At 51.7% G+C, this 18,388-nt stretch overlaps 1 protein-coding gene across 1 annotated transcript in view; it reads right to left on the bottom strand.

Moving 5' to 3' along the window:
- COL11A2 (collagen type XI alpha 2 chain) overlaps window positions 1-18,388 on the bottom strand; it is a 73,037-nt gene that overhangs the window by 21,338 nt on the left and 33,311 nt on the right. Inside the window, exons 24-43 of the mRNA XM_088662572.1 lie at window positions 16,500-16,544; window positions 15,993-16,046; window positions 14,694-14,738; window positions 13,520-13,573; window positions 12,857-12,901; window positions 12,502-12,555; window positions 12,293-12,400; window positions 11,919-11,972; window positions 10,667-10,720; window positions 10,160-10,204; window positions 9,193-9,246; window positions 8,422-8,466; window positions 7,504-7,557; window positions 7,353-7,406; window positions 5,865-5,918; window positions 5,195-5,302; window positions 4,391-4,480; window positions 1,416-1,469; window positions 580-687; window positions 69-176 (exon numbers count right to left, since the gene is read on the bottom strand). Coding sequence (XP_088518698.1) covers window positions 69-176; window positions 580-687; window positions 1,416-1,469; window positions 4,391-4,480; window positions 5,195-5,302; window positions 5,865-5,918; window positions 7,353-7,406; window positions 7,504-7,557; window positions 8,422-8,466; window positions 9,193-9,246; window positions 10,160-10,204; window positions 10,667-10,720; window positions 11,919-11,972; window positions 12,293-12,400; window positions 12,502-12,555; window positions 12,857-12,901; window positions 13,520-13,573; window positions 14,694-14,738; window positions 15,993-16,046; window positions 16,500-16,544 — 1,287 coding nt within the window. The remainder of the gene's footprint in view (window positions 1-68; window positions 177-579; window positions 688-1,415; window positions 1,470-4,390; window positions 4,481-5,194; window positions 5,303-5,864; window positions 5,919-7,352; window positions 7,407-7,503; window positions 7,558-8,421; window positions 8,467-9,192; window positions 9,247-10,159; window positions 10,205-10,666; window positions 10,721-11,918; window positions 11,973-12,292; window positions 12,401-12,501; window positions 12,556-12,856; window positions 12,902-13,519; window positions 13,574-14,693; window positions 14,739-15,992; window positions 16,047-16,499; window positions 16,545-18,388) is intronic.

An 18,388-nucleotide genomic window follows, 5' to 3' on the forward strand; every position in this document is an offset into this window, starting at 1 on the left:
AGTGAGCCGGGGAGGCCCAGCCCAGAGGCCGGGGCAATGGGCCGAGGAGACGCGCTCCAGACTCTTACCTTGTCGCCATCCTCACCTGGGCCCCCCGGAGGTCCTGCGGGGCCAGGCAGTCCGACGGGACCCTGGACGCCATCGCGGCCTGCGGGACCAATGGGACCTTTCTCGCCCTGGGGGAGAAGAGAGAGAGTGAGGTGGGGGGCCCCCGAGACTCACCCCGCAATCTCAACACCCCACCCCCCTTTCCCAGGGGTGCCCCAGAGTTCTTGACCCCAAGCGCCACTTGCAGTTTCTGCATCTCTTCCAGCAAATTATTGCCTTGCAGCGGGTTGAGCTGGATGACCCTTGGGGATCCCTTCCAAATCTACAATTCTAGGATTCTAATCAACATGGCCCAGGAATCTGGGGAGGGTTGAGGGGTCCTTATTACATCCCCCCTCCCTCCAGAAAAACTTGGGGGCCCCCTCTGCCGTACCCCACCACCTGCCCCTCTCCCCGCTCTGCTTGCCTTTTTCTCTACCCTCCCTTCCTCCCATGGGGACCCATGAGTCCTGCCGCTGCCCCCCTACTCACAGGCACGCCTTTCTCCCCAGCCGAGCCAGCGGGTCCTTGAGGGCCTGGTCTTCCTGGGGGTCCGATGGGGCCACCTGGCCCTGGGCCCCCCCTTTCCCCTGGGGATCCCTGGAAGGCAAGATGAAAAGCGGTTGCTTAGGCCTGATCCTGAAGGGAGGCTGAGTGCAGGAGAAAAGGGGCTCGTACCCAGAGCACCCCTGCTGGAGCCACACTGCACTACCCCTGCACAGTGGGATGCTCAAAGCTGACACAGGCTCTCGCCAAACACGAGATCCAACACGAAGACGACAACAGACCCATTTAGACAGCAATTTCCCTCCCCATCTGCTTTGACTCTCCACTATTGAAATGTTTCAGTGGGCTTCTTTATTCTCTATTTTAATCGCAGGTGCTCTTCTGTAGGCTGAAGAAAAAAGGCTGGCGATAAAAATTCCTCTGATGATAACCTTTTGCGCTTTTTTTTAAAAAGCACACATATTGCTGCAAAAGGTGGAGAGCTGAATGGAAGAACTGGGGAAGAACTGAAATTCTTCCTAGATACGGGTGTGAATGTGGTCTCTTGGGCATGTGCAGAGCTCAATTGGCACGCCCTGTAGTCCAGTGGACAGTTGTCTGTTTTCCCCTCCCTCCCTTGCCCGACCCTAGAAGGGGGGGAGAGAGGGGGTCCGGGAAGCCCCCAAAGCCTCACTGCATTCCCTAAGAGGGTCTGACCCCCAGGAGGTGCCAAGGAGAAGAGTTGTGGCTGCGCCCAGCCTGGCGCCAAGGAACCGCAGGGCGTGCATTGGGTCAGTGCCTCAGGGCCAAGCGGGGCGTGGGGGGGGGAAGGAAACACTCACGGCGGGTCCTGGGGGTCCAGCGGGTCCCTCGTTGCCTTTCAGTCCAGGCCCACCCTGCAGGGTTGGAGGGAAGAGTTTGAGGCAGGCCGACAAGGAGACACACAAGCACACAAACACAAAAACCCACCCCTTGCTCACTCCTTCTTCCATCCCCCTTTTGTTCATTTGAAGACTTCTAAGGACTACACAACCTCACCAATAAGGCAGAATAGGAGAATGGCAGAATTGGAAGGGACCCTAGTGGTCAGCTAGTCTAACCCGCCCCCCCCCTGTGAAGCAGGAATCACAGCTACGTATATATAAACAGCCAGGTGAGCAAACGAAGGATCCACGTTGGCAGCAGGGCCAAGGTGGTGTGGGAGGTGCCCGTCAAGTGGCAGGGAGTCCCTCTGTCCTGAAGTCGCTGCTGAAGAGGGCAATGTGGGGTTTTATTTTGCCTTTTTTGCTCTGAACTGCCCCCCCCCCCCGCGAGATGCAACCATATATTCTATTTTTCAGTAAAGAAACTAAAAGAATCTAAAAAGGGCATAGGCAATTTAATAAATAATGGCAATAATAATAATAATTAACGGAAATAATACTATGATTCCTTATATTTATTTCCACCCCAGCTTGGGACTCAAGGCAGGTAAAATACAAAAAGCTAAAAGCATGCAAAAAAGGTATTTGTTCAATTAAACTCTAATAGAATTAAAACAAACCTGCCAAAATAGAGATAAATAAAAAACAAACAAACAAACAAACAGAAGACAAACTCAAGCAGTTCCCAGAGGCCTGTGGTGAATTTTTCAATGCTCAAACTCCCAAAATGAGGGGTGCTAATAAGTTGCAACATAACTCGGGAATTCAAAAGGTATTTTGGTTAATATGACTCAGTTTTGCTTGGTAAGCAAAATGTGTGTAAAATTGCACAGAAATCGTTAAAATTTACTGCCAGCCACTTGCAATTGTATTATATATTAATATTTGTATTTAATAATACATAATATAAATAATAATTACTTAGCATCACCGGACATTTTCAGAAAGTCAAATTTAAACTCTTTAGTTTTCCGAAAGCGGTTTATGGGCTTCTTCATCTAACGTTCCCCAGTCACAAAAATAATAGCAGATTTGAATGCCTCACACCCCAAAACGTATTTTTAAGTCCCCCTCAATGAAGAAATTTGCAAAACTTAAACTTCGCCCCCCCCCAAAATAATACACCTTAAGTGTGGGAATAAAACAGCCTTCAGCTGGCTGCCAGCAGAAGAACAACAAGGCAGATGCCAGTCTGGGCTCACCAGGCAGGGAGTTCCAAAGTTGCTTGGGAGCAGCCACCACAGAGAAGGCCCTGTCCTGCCTCCCCCCCCAAGTGTTCCTGGGAGGGTGGTGGGACCAAGAAAAGCAGCCCCCCCCCTCAAGATCTCAAAACCTGAGCAGCCTTATAAGAGGGAATACAGTTTTTCAGACAGTCTGGCCCTAAGCCATGTAGGGCTTTGTAGTGTTGCAGATTTTCCGTTAACAGTACGGTAGCATCTGGAAACAAACGGGAACCCAGTGGGGCTGTTCAAGCAAGGGAATCGTTTGCTCCCTAAAAGATTTTAAAAGGGAGGCACACCCCAAGACAAAGAAGCCCCTTCTCTGACCACTCAAAGAGTGCTTCCCTCTCTCTCTCTCTCTCTCTCTCTCTCTCTCTCTCTCATCTATCTATCTATCATATCTATCTATCTATTTATCTGAGAGACCATTCCACTGTAACTATCCAACCTCCCAAAATTTCAACACCTCTTGCAATAGTTTGACCCCTTTCTGTTTTAACAGTACGAATTCTACAAACGGCTTCCAGATCTCCTCAAAACCATTCCTCCTGCATATTCCCCATCTTGCCTTAGAATAATAGAATCATAGAGTTGGAAAAGACCACAAGGGCCATCCAGTCCCTGCCAAGCAGGAAACCTCCAAAGAAGGAGACTCCACCACACTCCTTGGCAGCAAAGTCCACTGTCAAACAGCTCTTACTGTCAGGAAGTTCTTCCTAATGTTTAGGTGGAATCTATTTTCTTGTAGCTTGAATCCATTGCTCCGTGTCCGCTTCTCTGGAGCAGCAGAAAACAACCTTTCTCCCTCCTCTGTATGACATCCTTCTATATATTTGAACATGGCTATCACATACCTTAATGGCACATGTTAATTTATCATTAATAGCTATATCCCACACCTCTTTATACCATTCTTCCATTTTATATTCTGCTTGCCCCTTCCATTTACTGGCTATAATAATTCGTGCAGCTGTCCATAAATTTGTGAGCAAGTCCTTCCCACCCCATCGTAAATTGGTAATAATGCTACCTCTGGACCTTTGGTCAGCTTTAACTCAGCGGTTTCTGTTATCTCCTTAAACACCCTTTGCCAAAAGAATTGTACATCTTTACCCCCACCACCACATGTGGACATAATTCCCTGTTTCCTGGCATCCCCTCCAACAGACAGTGCTTCACTTGCAGAACTCTCTGCCACTGGAGAATCAGGGGGCGCTTTCCATGCCAACTTTCACAGACATGCTGAAATATTTTCTGTTCCGCCATGATAGTGCATGCAAATGAAGAGGATACCCCCCCCCCAAAAAAAACCCTAAAAGTTTGCTTTTAACTTTTAACTTGCTATGATCTTACTGGCTAGATTTATATTGTTGCACTGTGGGTGTAGCCAAGAGGGGGCAGGGATTGGCAGCTGCCCCCCAAAATCAATAAAAATCCTTAACTAACTGAGGTTCTGCCCCCCCTCCCAAAAAACAAAAATCCTGGCTATGTCCTTGTGTTGCATGGCGGCATTTGAGTATTTTTCTACATACATTTAGCTCCTGGCAGTTTAATCTCAGCCCCCAGATCAGGCAGGACGGTTGTCCCGCAAAACGCCGCCCCCCCCATGCACCCATGCTATGTTTCCCTGGGCCAACCCCATGGAAGGAGGCTCCCCCCCCCCAAGGTACGTACGGCAGTCCCAGGCAGGCCGCGCTCTCCAGGGAAGCCTCGCAGTCCGGCCGGGCCATCCTTGCCGGGTCCTCCGGTGGTGCCGGGGTCGCCCTGAAACGCAGAAGGGGGCAAAGGACATGTTGACCCCCCAAAATCCTGGCTGGAGCCCCCCAGACCCTGGACCCCATTCACTCTCTTCTTGGGCTGGGGGGGGGCTGAATCTATCATAGCAGGATCCTCAAAGGGGGAAGGGGGGCAGGTATCCTGAGGCTCAGAATTCTGGGGCGCACTGGGCGGAGCCTGGGTGCTAAGGGGCGGGGCCCGTGATACAAGGGGCGGGGCTTAGAGGGTAAAGGGGATTTCCAAGAAAGTCTTCTAGACCAGGCACCCCCAAACTTCGGCCCTCCAGATGTTTTGGACTACAATTCCCACCATCCCTGACCACTGGTCCTGTTAGCTAGGGATCATGGGAGTTGTAGGCCAAAACATCTGGAGGGCCGCAGTTTGGGGGTGCCTGTTCTAGACCTTTTTAAAGCACAGTTTGAGCTGCCTCCCTCCTCTTTTGAGCCTAACTAGCGCAGTGCTTGGAACCCCAAAAAGGCACCCCAAAAAGGTGTTCTGCTTTGGACGTTTTCACCCCAAGGGTCCCCGGGAAAGGTAGCAGCAATGCTTAGGGGTCCCTTAGAGAGCTTTGGAGCCTGGCAAGGCACCACGTCCCAATGCTGGAACCCCCCCCCCTGCCACCCCCTGCTGGGCTGCCCATGAGCCCCCCTCCAACAACCGTACCCCTTGCCCTGACACCCAGACCCCCCCCCCAGGGGTTACCTTTGTGCCTTCTTTCCCCGATGGCCCAGGTAGGCCTTGCTCTCCAGGAGGTCCGGGTGGGCCGGGGTGGCCCCTCTCCCCCATCTGTCCCGTTTCTCCTGCAGGGCCCTGCCAAGGAATCAGAGAGTTGTAGGGTATGGAGGGAACCCCAAAAGCCATCTAGTCCAACCCCCTGCAATGCAGGAAATCTCAGCTGAAGTGTCCATGACAGAAGGCCAGCCAACCTCTGCTTAAAAACCTCCAGAGATCAAATTCCCTCAGCAAGGAGAGACCCCGTCCACAGACAACCCCCTCCCCACCATGCAGATTTATTTATTTTTCATTAGTGATTTATTTATTCATAAGTTGTTGTTGCTGCTGCTGCTGCTGTATTTATATCCTGCCTTGCATGGATAAGATAAGATGATATTAATATTAGTTGCCCCTCTGAGTGGCTTCCAACCAATTAAGACATCAAACTAAACTAGAAAGGTATTAAATATAATTGTTTGAAAGTCATCAAACTCTAAACAGAACTAAAACAATATAAAAAACCAAAATCTGTTAAAACATGGGTAATTAAAACAGAACATCCCCCACCCTTGCCGTCTTCTGACTATCCCCTCCCAGGAGCTGGTTTTTTGGCTGCTCTGCTGGTGCTGGAGAGGAGTAAAGACCCCCGTCTTCTTACCTGAGGTCCCACAACCCCTGGTCCTCCAGGGGGTCCGGTCTTGCCTTGGAATCCCTGTGAGGCAGAGAAATAAGTGGGGGGGGGGGTTACAACTCTCTCTTGTTTCCCCCGGGTGGGATACCTCCTGCCTGACCTGATGACCACAATGGTGTCAGAAGTGGGGTTAGATGTGATGGAGGTGTGAGGGGGATCCGTTGGAAAGCAGGGTTTTCAATGCATCAAGGTCCAGCCGTCAAATGCGTGAAAAACCCCCAGTGTGTGCAAAGAAGAAGAAAAAGCACACTCAGAGTCACTCAACTCCGGTCAGCAATGTTTTAACTGTTGGGGAACCTGAGGAAGCAAATCTTTCCAGGTCACCTAAGGGATCACCTGAACCTTTATAGCTCAGCTCAATTCCTGAGTGGCACTGGTCATTTCCCCAAGTTGGTGAGGCTCATTGGACCACAATGAGAATCCAAGGAACTCTCTGCCAGAGTTCTCTGCGGAACTCTCTGCCACTGGAGACATACCAGTTTTCAACGCCTGCTTGAAACCTTTCGATTCCACTAGGCGATTACAAATAGGTCCTTCTGCGATGGTTTGCTAGTGTTTGTTTTTAATTCTTTGGCTTGCTTTTACTTTTTTATGGTTTTAGGTAAAGGTAAAGGGACCCCTGACCGTTAGGTCCAGTCGCGGACGACTCTGGGGTTGCGGCGCTCATCTCGCTTTACTGGCCGAGGGAGCTGGCGTACAGCTTCCGGGTCAAGGGGCCAGCATGACAAAGCCGCTTCTGGCGAACCAGAGCAGCGCAAGAAAACGCCGTTTACCTTCCTGCTGGAGCAGTACCTATTTATCTACTTGCACTTTGACGTGCTTTTGAACTGCTAGGTTGGCAAGAGCAGGGACCGAGCAATGGGAGCTCACCCCATCGCAGGGATTCGAACCGCAAGTCTTAGGCTCTGTGGTTTAACCCACAGCGCCATCCACATCCCTTTTATGGTTTTACCTTTATATAATTGCAAACCACTGTGATCTAGTTCTATGGTAGGAATACAGTGGTTACCTTGGTTGTCAAACGAAATCCTTTCCGGAAGACCGTTCAAATTCCAAAACGTTTGACAACCAAGGCGCAAAGGGAGAGTGTCAATTTCAATGGTGAAAATTGAAAAACACACAGCCATTTGACTTCCGAGGCACATTCAAAAACGGGAGCAATTACTTCTGGGTTGTTGGCATTCAAAAACCAAAATGTTCGGCTTCCGAGATGCTCGAAAACCGAGGTACCACTGTGCTTTTATAAGGAAACGAATGTTGCTCTTCGGAGTTCAGTTAGCCAACAGATCCGCCTTGCAGTGACGTCATCCAGCCTGCACTTTGCCAGCTTCTCCCCAAGAATATTATGGGGGGCTGAGCGGAAGCCAGCAGGGGAGAGGAGAGGCCTTGGGGCAACCTGGGTGCAGCAACTCAGGGAGCAGGAGTACTAGGAGTAGTAAGCAAAGAGTAACTTACGACTTCTCCCCGCTGGCCAGGGTGTCCGGGCAGACCGTCCTTCCCCGAGGGGCCCTGTGGGCAAAGCAGACAAGAGGGTCAGTGGGTGGCCGGAGGGGAGGATGACCGGTGGGGGTGGGCAGAGTGGGGAGGCGGTTAACTGGCGACTCACCGGAGGTCCTTTTGGCCCCGGGAATCCATTCGGTCCTTGCGGTCCTGGTTGACCCTGCAGAAGACGCAGAAGGAGAAGGAAACATTGAGAAGCAGCTGGTGGAGGAGGAACCGGAAGACTTCCTAAAATCATTGGAAGGGACCCCAAGGGTCATCTAGACCAACCCCCTGTTCATTGGTTTTTAAAAAATTATTATGTATTTTTAGATTTTGTGATTTTATGTTGTAACCGTCCTGAGGCCCGTGGGTCACCCACAGCCCTAAGATTAAGAGTCTCATGCTCTACCCACTAAGCAGATGGTGACACAGGGAAAACCGACCCCTAAGTAGCAGAGCAGCAGCACCCAGAGAGCGACCGGCGACGTGTAACAAACACGTTGACTATTTCGAAATTTTAGTCAGGCGGGGCCTGCCCTTGGGAATTCCTTGCCACTTCATAGCAGGCAGGTGCCTTCGCCGTGCTCAAAACTCTATACCCAGGGGCTTAGAAAGCAGTGTGAGTTTTAATCTGCTTGTTTAACTTTCTCAAAGTCCTAAATTACTCCTGTTAATTTTTCTCATTGACAAATTTATTGTTCTGTCTTTCTTTTTTTGCAAACCACGTTGAGGCTGCTGTTGGTTGGTTGGTTGGTTTACAGTCAAGCAGTGAATAAATGCCACAAAATAAATACATAAAAGAAATCAACGTTGTGCTGGACCCGGATGCGCCATCACCACCCAGATTCCAGAGCAGCGATGCCCAAGGAAAGGCAGCTGGGAACTTTGGAACTCCCTGCTGCTGGATTTTCACATGGCGTGCACTTTTAAATTTGAGCCTCGGTGGTCTCTTAATTCCCCTGAGATTCTCACTGGGGGCTCGTTCTTCCTCCTCCCCCATCTTTCCCTAACCCCCGCCCTGTCTTTCTTCCTGTTTACTCACCCGTTCCCCAGGGGGCCCGGCTGGTCCTTCGCTGCCAGAGGTGCCCTGCATGGGGATGAGACAAAAAGGAAGCTATTTAGAAACACAGAATCGCCCCTGCCAGCCCTGAAAGAACCCACGAGGCCCATTGAAAGGGAGGCTGAATCTAAACATATACAGTACAGTATAAAACACGCTGTGAAAATGCTTTTCTAAAAAACGTTTTAAAATATATATGGAACTTGCAGTTAGCTCACCATCGCCATCTACTGTCACGTTTGTATAATGCACTTAAAGATAAAGGTAAAGGTACCCCTGACCGTTAGGTCCAGTAGCGGACGACTCTGGGGTTGCCGCGCTCATCTCGCTCTATAGGCCGAGGGAGCTGGCATTTGTCCGCAGGCAGCTTCTGCATCATGTGGCCAGCATGACTAAGCCGCTTCTGGCAAACCAGAGCAGTGCACGGAAACACCATTTACCTTCCCACCAGAGCGGTACCTATTTATCTACTTGCATTTTGCAGTACCTATTTATCTACTTGCACTTTGAAGTGCTTTCGAACTGCTAGGTTAGCAGGAGTTGGGACTGAGCAACGGGAGCACACCCCGTTGCGGGGATTTGAACCGCTGACCTTTTGATCAGCAAGCTCTAGGCTCAGTGGTTTAGACCACAGCGCCACCCGTGTCCCACTTAAAACACACTTAAAACGTAATATTTACAGCTGTATAGCTGAGTCCAGAGACAGAGAGAGAGAGAGAGCAGCCCCCCAACCCCTGACCCCCATAAACCAACCTTTGCTCCAGACTTCCCTGTGGCCCCTCGTGGCCCCCGCTGGCCTCGTGGCCCCTAGAAGAATGGGGGGGAGAGAGAGAAGTAAGTGATTCAGAGAGCCAGGGGGCAACTCATCCCAGCGCAGCCTCCCTCCCATCTGAGGGGATCCAGCCCCGCCCTCCTTACGGTCATTTCCGGGTTCAGCGCATGATCACGCATGTATCAGTGGCACCTAAAATGGGGGTGGCCGGTATTGCAGATCCTCTTGGGTGGGGGGCCCTCAACCTCCCCTCCTCCCCTCTCCCAATTAACCTCCATCTCTGAAAATTATTGTGGGTGCTCTCAGGGGGGTCTGCCCTCCTGCCCTCCTCCGCTTCCCCTTCCCCTCTCCCAATTAACCTCCATCTCTGAAAATTATTGCAGATGCTCTCAGGGAGGTCTGCCCCCCCTCCGCTTCCCCTTCCCCTCTCCCAATTAACCTCCATCTCTGAAAATTATTGCAGATGCTCTCAGGGGGGTCTGCCCCCCTCCGCTTCCCCTTCCCCTCTCCCAATTAACCTCCATCTCTGAAAATTATTGCAGATGCTCTCAGGGGGGGTCTGCCCCCCTCCGCTTCCCCTTCCCCTCTCCCAATTAACCTCCGTCTCCAGGCCTCACCAGTAGGAAGAAGCACACAGAGGAAGAACCACCAGGGTCCACTATCCCCCCTCCCTGTTATCACCAGTGCCTGCCCCCACATCTCAGGCTTGGGCCCTGGAAATTTTGGGGCTGGGGTGCTCCTGGCCTGGCACCCCTTCCCATGACATTATTCCTTTCAAAGTGGGCGGGAGAGACAGTGTATGTGGGTCCCGCCCCTGCCCCCCAACTGGGTTACCAGGAAGTCAACTTCCATTAAGATGAGGGGAGGGAAATGGGGATGGTAAATAGGAAGGCAAAGACTGCCCCCCACCCGACCCCACTCACCCCACCTCCCTCCCCGGTTACTCACCGTGGGGCCTCTCTCGCCTCGGGGTCCCAACTTCCCAGAGATCCCCTGCAAGGAGGAAAAAAGGCAGGTGCTCCAGAACAGGACCCCACAAACATTTACCCGCCCCCCCCCAGCCCCCAGCCCAACACCTTCCCTCTCCCTGCTTCCAGCTGTGTGACGAATCAACACAGTTTGGCTTCAGCCTGTGAAAGGGGCTTAGGTTTTTTCCAGCTGCTCCAACACCTTTTGGCAGGATTGGAACTCGGGCTTCCTTTACAACAGTCATTCACAAAACCCTACATTCCTTAGACTCACCCCCAGCTCCCCCTAACCCTAGAAAAAGTACATCTGCACAACCCACCAAGGAAGACGCCGCCGCCATAAAATTCAGAACAGCAGCAATCGATTCAAAACCATTTAGTTTAACTAATTCAATGTCTTTCTGAAACTGCCCACCCAAAAGAGAAGTTGCTTGGGGAGGGCTGGGAGAGAAGGGAGCTCCCCGAGGAGGAGGAGGGGGCCACTTACCCGTCCCCCCTTTTCGCCGTTCGTCCCGGGGAACCCAGGAAAGCCTTGAGAGCCCTGAAGAGGAGGAGGAAGAGGCGGTTAAGACAAAGCGGGAGGAAGGAGGAGACTTTCAGCGTGGGCCAGGGGTTGGACTAGATGACACCGAAGGGTCCTTTCCAACACTACCATTCTATCTATATATATAAAAATGTAAAAATCGTGAAACTGCGTTCTACACTTTTCTCCGTAACCGCTTGACCGATCGTCCTGAAATTTTGACACAACGATCCAGGCCACTCCCCGAGCGTTGTTGGGGGCAAAAATCCCTCAAATCACACACCTGGGCAGGTGTAAACCTGGTTTTCCACCAAGTCAAACAGCGCCCTCAAGTGGCGTAGTACCCTCCTCCACCCCCTCCCTTCCTGTGAAATCTAAGCCACACCCACAAACCAAATGACATCATCAACCAAGCAACTGAAACCAGACTAGGCCAAGTGGAAGTGGGGGGGGGGGAATAGAGGGCAGGGATACGTAATGGGTCAGAAGGGGGGGGGAGACACAGGGATGAAACCTGCCCTCTCCACAGTATCTCGCCTAGACTCAGGGGGACTCTGAGGCTCAGGGGGATCTGAAGGGGGGCTATTACCCTCCATTTCACAGACTAACGCACAGCAACGCGTGCAGGGCCAGCTAGTGCTTCTATGAAAATCGGGGCCATGAAGGAGGCGGGAGGAGGACGGACACAACATCTCTCCCTGCAAGGAGATGGGACGACCCCACCCACCCCCATTATTAGGGGGGCACAGCATTGGGTATCGGTGATGCTGTAAGGGGGCCAGTACAGACCCACACAGGGAATCTTTATCCCCCTTCTTTGCACAGGAAGGAAATGGCTTCCCCGACCTCCAAATTGTCATCCTTCAATTACTCCGTTTTCACAGAGAATCCAGGAAATTCATGCGGATACAGTGGTACCTCGGGTTACAAACGCTTCGGGTTACAAACTCCACTAACCCAGAAGTACGGTAGTTTCTCCGGGTTGCAAACGTCGCGGAAATAGCGAAGTCGCGCCTCAGGTTAAAAAGGGTTTCGGGTGAAGAACGGACCTCCGGAATGAATTAAGTTCATAACCCGAGGTACCACTGTATTTGGGTTTTTTCCCGTGTTCTCCCTCCACAACTGATTTAAAGCTGTTATTTGCTGAAGGAAACACATGGGTGAGAAGATATTTGGGGGGGCAGAGGTAAAGTCCCGAATTTGGAGGTATACCGACCTTAGGTCCCTGTCGGCCAGGATATCCTGGGAGACCCGGAACACCCAGTTTCCCCTGCAAGAAAGAGAGAAGGGGGGGGGGGAAAGTGAGCAAAGAGACCTTATACCCCCCAGGGAGGATGTCCTGAAACCTCAAAAAGGAGTAAAACCAGATGAAATAATAATAATAATAATAATAATAATAATAATAATAATAGTAATAATAATTCTGACTGGGTTGCCCTGCCACTCTGGACGGCTCCCAACAAAATATAAAACCACAGTGGGACCAGTCCACCTCCACCTGTATTGCAGGGGGCTAGACTAGATGACCGCTGGGGGTCCCTCCCAACTCTGCAGTTCTATCTCCACACCACCCTAACCCGGAATCCTCACCTTCTCTCCCACGAGCCCAATGGGACCTGGATCCCCATGGGGCCCGGTGCGGCCTTTAGGGCCTTCGGGGCCGTCTTCGCCTCGGGATCCTGGGACGCCAACTTCGCCCTGATCAGGGAGGGAGGGGAGAGAGAGAGAGAATGAGGCAGGAACAAGGAACAGGGGAGGGGGCTGTGGGTGCAAGTGGGGAGGGGGCTTGCCCTACTTACCCGGTCACCTTTCACACCCATGTCGCCCTTGAAACCAGGAAATCCTTCTTCCCCCTGCAGCAAATAAAAGTGGCATTAAGAGGGATTCAGGACCCCACAGACTTAGGACACCAAAGGGACCCCAGGCTCCAAACCCCACCCCCACCCCAGGTTGGGTGGCCACCAGCCTGCAATTCCTGCATTGTGGGGGGTTGGACTAGATGACATCTGGGGACCCTCCAAACCCTACAGTTATGGGATTCCATGTTTTCTCCTTAGCTGAACAGAAATGTGGGTTTTGGGGGGTGGGGGCTGCTGTTTTCTGAACCACCCGTTCCCTTCCCAGCAATGGCCCCGGAGACACGACAACACCCACCTTTTCGCCTTTGTGGCCGTTGAAGCCTCGAATGCCGTCCATTCCCTACGAGGAGAGAGAGGGTTGTGGGGGGAGACGTTATCCGTGGCGTGTCATGTATTCCAGGCTCCCGCCTCCCCCCAGCCATACCCGTCCAGGCCCAAAACCAGGACACACCATCTTCTGCACCACGCTTCCGAATTGACTTGCGTGACTCGTGTGTGATCATGCCTCCCCCCAACCAAAAGCACTTTGGGGGGTTTAAGATTGTGGTGCAAGATCACAGCGCCCAAAAATGACCACCATTCTCTCATGCAAAAATAAAAAATCAACCAGTTTTCCTGCTATGCAACCATTGTTATTACTATTATTTATTAGATTTGTATACCACCCACCAACTGGAGATCCCAGGGGAAATATTTGCAGAAAAATACAAATTGCGGCACAGGAGCAAGGGAGGGGCCCTCTCGATTTTTTTCATTCCGACTGCATATGCCGCCTTATAGACCCCCCCCAGGGACCTAGACGACCCCCAGGGGCCCCTTCCAACTTCTCTAAGGCTCCCAAGGGGCCACCCTTCTCAACCTTCTCCAAACGGAAAGGGCAGCCCTGCGCACCAGAAGCAAAGGATGGTGGGAAATCCAGCCCTGCCAAGTCCCGTGAGCCAATCAGGCGCTTGCTTACCTTCGCCCCGCGAGGCCCTGGGTAGCCAACTGGCCCCTGAGGACCAGACGGGCCCTGGGAGGGGAGAACAGAGAGAGGAGTTGGTCAGAGGAAAAATAACCACAAGGAGGGACCCCCCCAAAAAAATGCCCACCGGAAGACCCTCAGGGATCAGGGGCTCTCAGCAAATTTCATTCTGTTCCTCCACCATCCCATCAGCACAACTTTTAAGAGCTGGAGGGCAGGCAGAAATTCAACAGGTGCTGGCTGCTCCTCTTCTCCATGCCGGTCAAAGCTGGATTTCTGCCTGTGTTTGCTAAGATGGGGAAATGACCGCCCCTGCTGCCCTCCGCCCCTCAACGCCCCCATTTTCCCAGGATATCTCTGGATTTCAGGCAAGGCAAAAATACCAAGTTGCTTGAGAGGCAACCCTCTGCTTTCACGCTGTGGGTTTGTGAGGGTCCCTCCAAGGGAGGCCTTTGCAAAGTGAGTGCGAACCTGGGTTTCGTAAGGACCTAAGAACCTAACCGTCTAGTCCAGTAGCCAACCAGGTGCCTGTGGGGAAACGGCAAGCAGGATTCGAACGCGAGAGCCTGCTCCCTTCATGCAGCTTCAAGCAACTCGCATTCAGAAGCGTTGTTGCTGCCTCCAGCTAGTAGCCATCGAGAGCGCTTTCCTCCTCCATGAATTTGCCTAACCCTGTTTTGAGGCTGTCTAGGTTGGCGACCGTCAATCACCGCCGCCTGTGGGAGGGAGTTCCACAGCTTAACTGTGCCCTGCATATCTTTGTATGCGTGAGGCTGCACTGCCTCCTGCTGGATGGAAAAGGAGGCACTGCTCTCTGTGTTGATTCCTCCTGCCACCTAGTGTCTGGAAAGGGCATAGCAGGAGTGCAAAAATAAAAGCATCTTTTTTTAATGTACTTTGCTCTTCCTGGGATATTTCTTCACTTATGGTCTGGAAACTGAGCTGCCTGCCCAACCTGGAAAGGCTTGTTCTCCCTCTTAAAGACCCATCGCTGTCAGCAGAGACCCACACGGTGTCAGTGGCTCAGAGAAAACGTTGCCCACGTGTGGTGATCTGCCCCCTACGGCCGTTCGTGGGCAGGGAGAGCCTCACGGCGCTACTCCATACGTCCATCACCCCCATGGTGAGACTGCTGCCATGTGCTGGGCATGGGGCTGCCCCTTCTCACCTGGTTTCCTTTGGTGCCTGGGTGCCCCTCTTTGCCAGGGTGGCCCTAAGAGAAAGGGATCAGGGTGAAAGGAAGGAGAGAGAGAGAGAGCAAGACGGAGTTAATAATTCACAGGACTTGGATCGCTGCCTCCTTTTCAAATCCCACTATTTGGGGAGAGGGCAAATCTCCATGCCAGTCTGCCAGGGCCTTCTTTGCACAGGGCCAGGGCAAAGCCCTTTGGGGACATGGAAGTTCAGCTGGAAAATGCCAGGGGAAGGCACAAGGGATGTGGCAGCAGCTCACTTCCTGTCTAATATGTCCAGCAAGCTATGTCAAATGTACCGTAGGGAGGTGGAATGATTGTGATTATTTTATCATTATGCTCTGTATTACTATGTTCTGTATTGTGTTTTTATTATTATCTTGCATAAATTATGTCCTTAATGTTGTACACCACCCTGTGATAAAGCGTGCTACTGCATGTAATTTGAAATTATTATTATCATTGACTGTAGTTCACTTCCTGTCTAATATGGCCGTCACATCAACTCACTTCCTGTTTAACATGGTTGCCACATCAACTCACTTCCTGTCTAATATGGTTGCTGCATCAACTCACTTCCTGTTTAACATGGCTGCCACATAAACTCACTTCCTGTCTAATATGGTTGCCACATCAACTCACTTCCTGTCTAATATGGTTGCCGCATCAACACACTTCCTGTTTAACATGGCTGCCACATCAACTCACCTCCTGTCTGATATGGCTGCCTTCCTGTTCAACATGGCTACCAGGGAATGCAAAGAGCGCACTTCCTGTTCGAAACCTGCCCCCTGTGGGCCCTGAAAGTGGCCGTCATGCCAATGTTTCACAGTTTGCCCTGTGGGAGGCTGATCTGTGACACTTTGTGGTGCCGACATGACCAGGACAGAAGAGCCACCCTTTGGGGGGATCTCAGGGGCCCTGCAGATGCCTGCTCTTTTTCACAAGGCCCCTAACCTGCTTGGGTTGCTGTGTAGGCCGGCCATGAAACTGCTGCAACATGGCTGCATGGTCAAGACCACGGGTGGGTGAAGGTGTTGGTGTGGGGATTGGCGTCCAGCATGGCGACTAGGTAAACCCCACCATAATCCTGTTAATATTGTCCTCCCCTTGACAGAAGGAGTGACATCTCAGCATTCTCTCTTCAGTGGGGACTCCAAGATGGGTAGAGGACACAGCCACCAGCTACTTCCTGTTAAACATGGCTCCCGTCTTTGTTGGGGGGCCACTGAGCCAAGAGAGGCCTGAGGCAGTGGTGAGGGGCAGGTACTTACAGGTGGGCCATCGGAACCAGGCATCCCCGGAAGTCCAGGTTTCCCTGTGGGGCCCTGAAGGACAAAATCCCATTAGCCCAATAATGGTCACCCCAACCCAACCCTAAAATCCCAACCCAACCCTAAAACCCAACCCTACATTCCAACCCTACCTTAAACCCAACCCTAAAATCCCAACCCTGAAGTCCATTCCATTCCATTCCAACCCAACCCTAAAACCCAACCCTAAACCCAACCCTAAACCCAACCCTAAAAACCAACCCTAAAAACCAACCCTAAAACCCAACCCTAAACCCAACCCTAAACCCAACCCTAAAACCCAACCCTAAAACCCAACCCTAAACCCAACCCTAAAACCCAACCCTAAAACCCAACCCTAAACCCAACCCTAAAACCCAACCCTAAAACCCAACCCTACCCAACCTAGCCCAGTCGCCCCCTCCCTGCTTTGGGGTTCGGCATGGCTGCCCCTCTCGGCCAGCAAGCCAGGGGTCCCTCCCAGCTCACCTTCTCCCCATGAGGTCCCATTGCACCTTGAGGTCCCGGCAATCCCTGAGAAGGAGGAGAAAGGGGAGAAGGTTGGGTGAAGGGGGTCCTCCCAGCCCACTTCCTCCTGAGCCCCCCACCTGAGGACAAAAACGTCCACCCTCCCAGTTCTCTCCGGCAGCCCCTCGAACCCTTCCTCGCTTGGCGCCATTCCTTTGGGACCAGAAGGTCAGGAGAGCCTGCGGGATCGGGCCCAAGGGCTCTCAACCTGCTCTCACAGCTGTTGGCCGGAGGCCTCCTCTAGAGACGTTTCCGGAGACGGTCAAAAAGGCCCCACACCAAACCCGGGAAGAATTTCTATTTCCCGACCAAATTTTCCTAATTTGATGCATTTTTGTCCCCCCTTTTCATCTGAAGCAAAGAGAATCAGTCTGTTTTCAGATAAGCACTTAAGCTGCACCTTCGAAGGAGCACTTATTGGAAGTTGTTCGTTCTTGAATAAAGAGATAAGCTTGCAAATGTTGCTTTCCCGCTACTTTTTGAACCTACAAGACTCTCCACAAATGGTCCCTCTGCCATCTCCCAGTTCCAAAAATCCATTTAGTAGGGGACGTATCTAACATCAAACGGATGAGAGCAGATCTTAGCCAAAAGGCTGATCCACATACAGTAATCATAGCATTGATTGGAAGGGATCCCCCCAGGGTCATCTAGTCCAACCCCCTGCAACGCAGGAGTCAACTTTGGCTAGGAATCTATCTAGCAGCGTTTGGCGTCGGCTTCTCCCAACCTGAGGCCCTGGACTGCAATTCCCACCATTCCCTACACCCTGTGGGGCTGATGGGAATCGTAGTCTGAAATGTCTGGAGGGCACCAGGTTGAGGAAAGGCGGCTGGAGCTTCTCCTCAAAGCGATGCATCTGGGGAGGAAAGGGGGCCTGTGAGCCAGTCACGATGGCTGCCGTATGGAACCTCCCCATTCAGGGGCAGTCTATCTCCCCATGCCAGCCGGCCTGCAGACTTCATGCCGTGAGGGTGAGCTTCCTGGGGAGGTGAAGCGAAGGACACGAGTCAGGAAGCTATTGCAAGTGAGCTGTGCATAAGCAAACCTATTTTGCTAGCTCGGCAGAGGCTCCTTTTGTAGCACAATATGCACACGTGTAGAATCATAGAACCATAGAATCATAGAGTTGGAAGAGACCACAAGGGCCATCCAGTCCAACCCCCTGCCAAGCAGAAAACACCATCAAAGCATTCCTGACAGATGGCTGTCAAGCCTTTGCTTAAAGACCTCCAAAGAAGGAGACTCCACCACACTCCTTGGCAGCAAATTCCACTGCTGAACAGCTCTTACTGTCAGGAAGTTCTTCCTAATGTTTAGGTGGAATCTTCTTTCTTGTAGTTTGAATCCATTGCTCCGTGTCCGATTCTCTGGAGCAGAAGAAAGCAACCTTTCTCCCCCCTCTATATGACATCCTTTTATATATTTGAACATGGCTATCATGTCACCCCTTAACCTTCTCTTCTCCAGGCTAAACATACCCAGCTCCCTAAGCCGTTCCTCATAAGGCATCGTTTCCAGGCCTTTGACCATTTTGGTTGCCCTCTTCTGGACACGTTCCAGCTTGTCAGTATCCTTCTTGAACTGCGGTGCCCAGAACTGGACACAGTACTCCAGGTGAGGTCTGACCAGAGCAGAATACAGTGGTACCGGTACTATTCCCTTGATCTAGATGCTATACTCCTATTGATACAGCCCAGAATTGCATTGGCTTTTTTAGTTGCTGCATCACACTGTTGACTCATGTCAAGTTTGTGGTCTACCAAGACTCCTAGATCCTTTTCACATGTACTGCTCTCAAGCCAGGTGTCTCCCATCCTGTATTTGTGCCTTTCATTTTTTTTTGCCCA

This window comes from Zootoca vivipara, chromosome 2, assembly GCF_965207765.1.
Source record: "Zootoca vivipara chromosome 2, rZooViv2.hap1.1, whole genome shotgun sequence".
NCBI classification, from domain to species: Eukaryota; Metazoa; Chordata; class Lepidosauria; order Squamata; family Lacertidae; genus Zootoca; species Zootoca vivipara.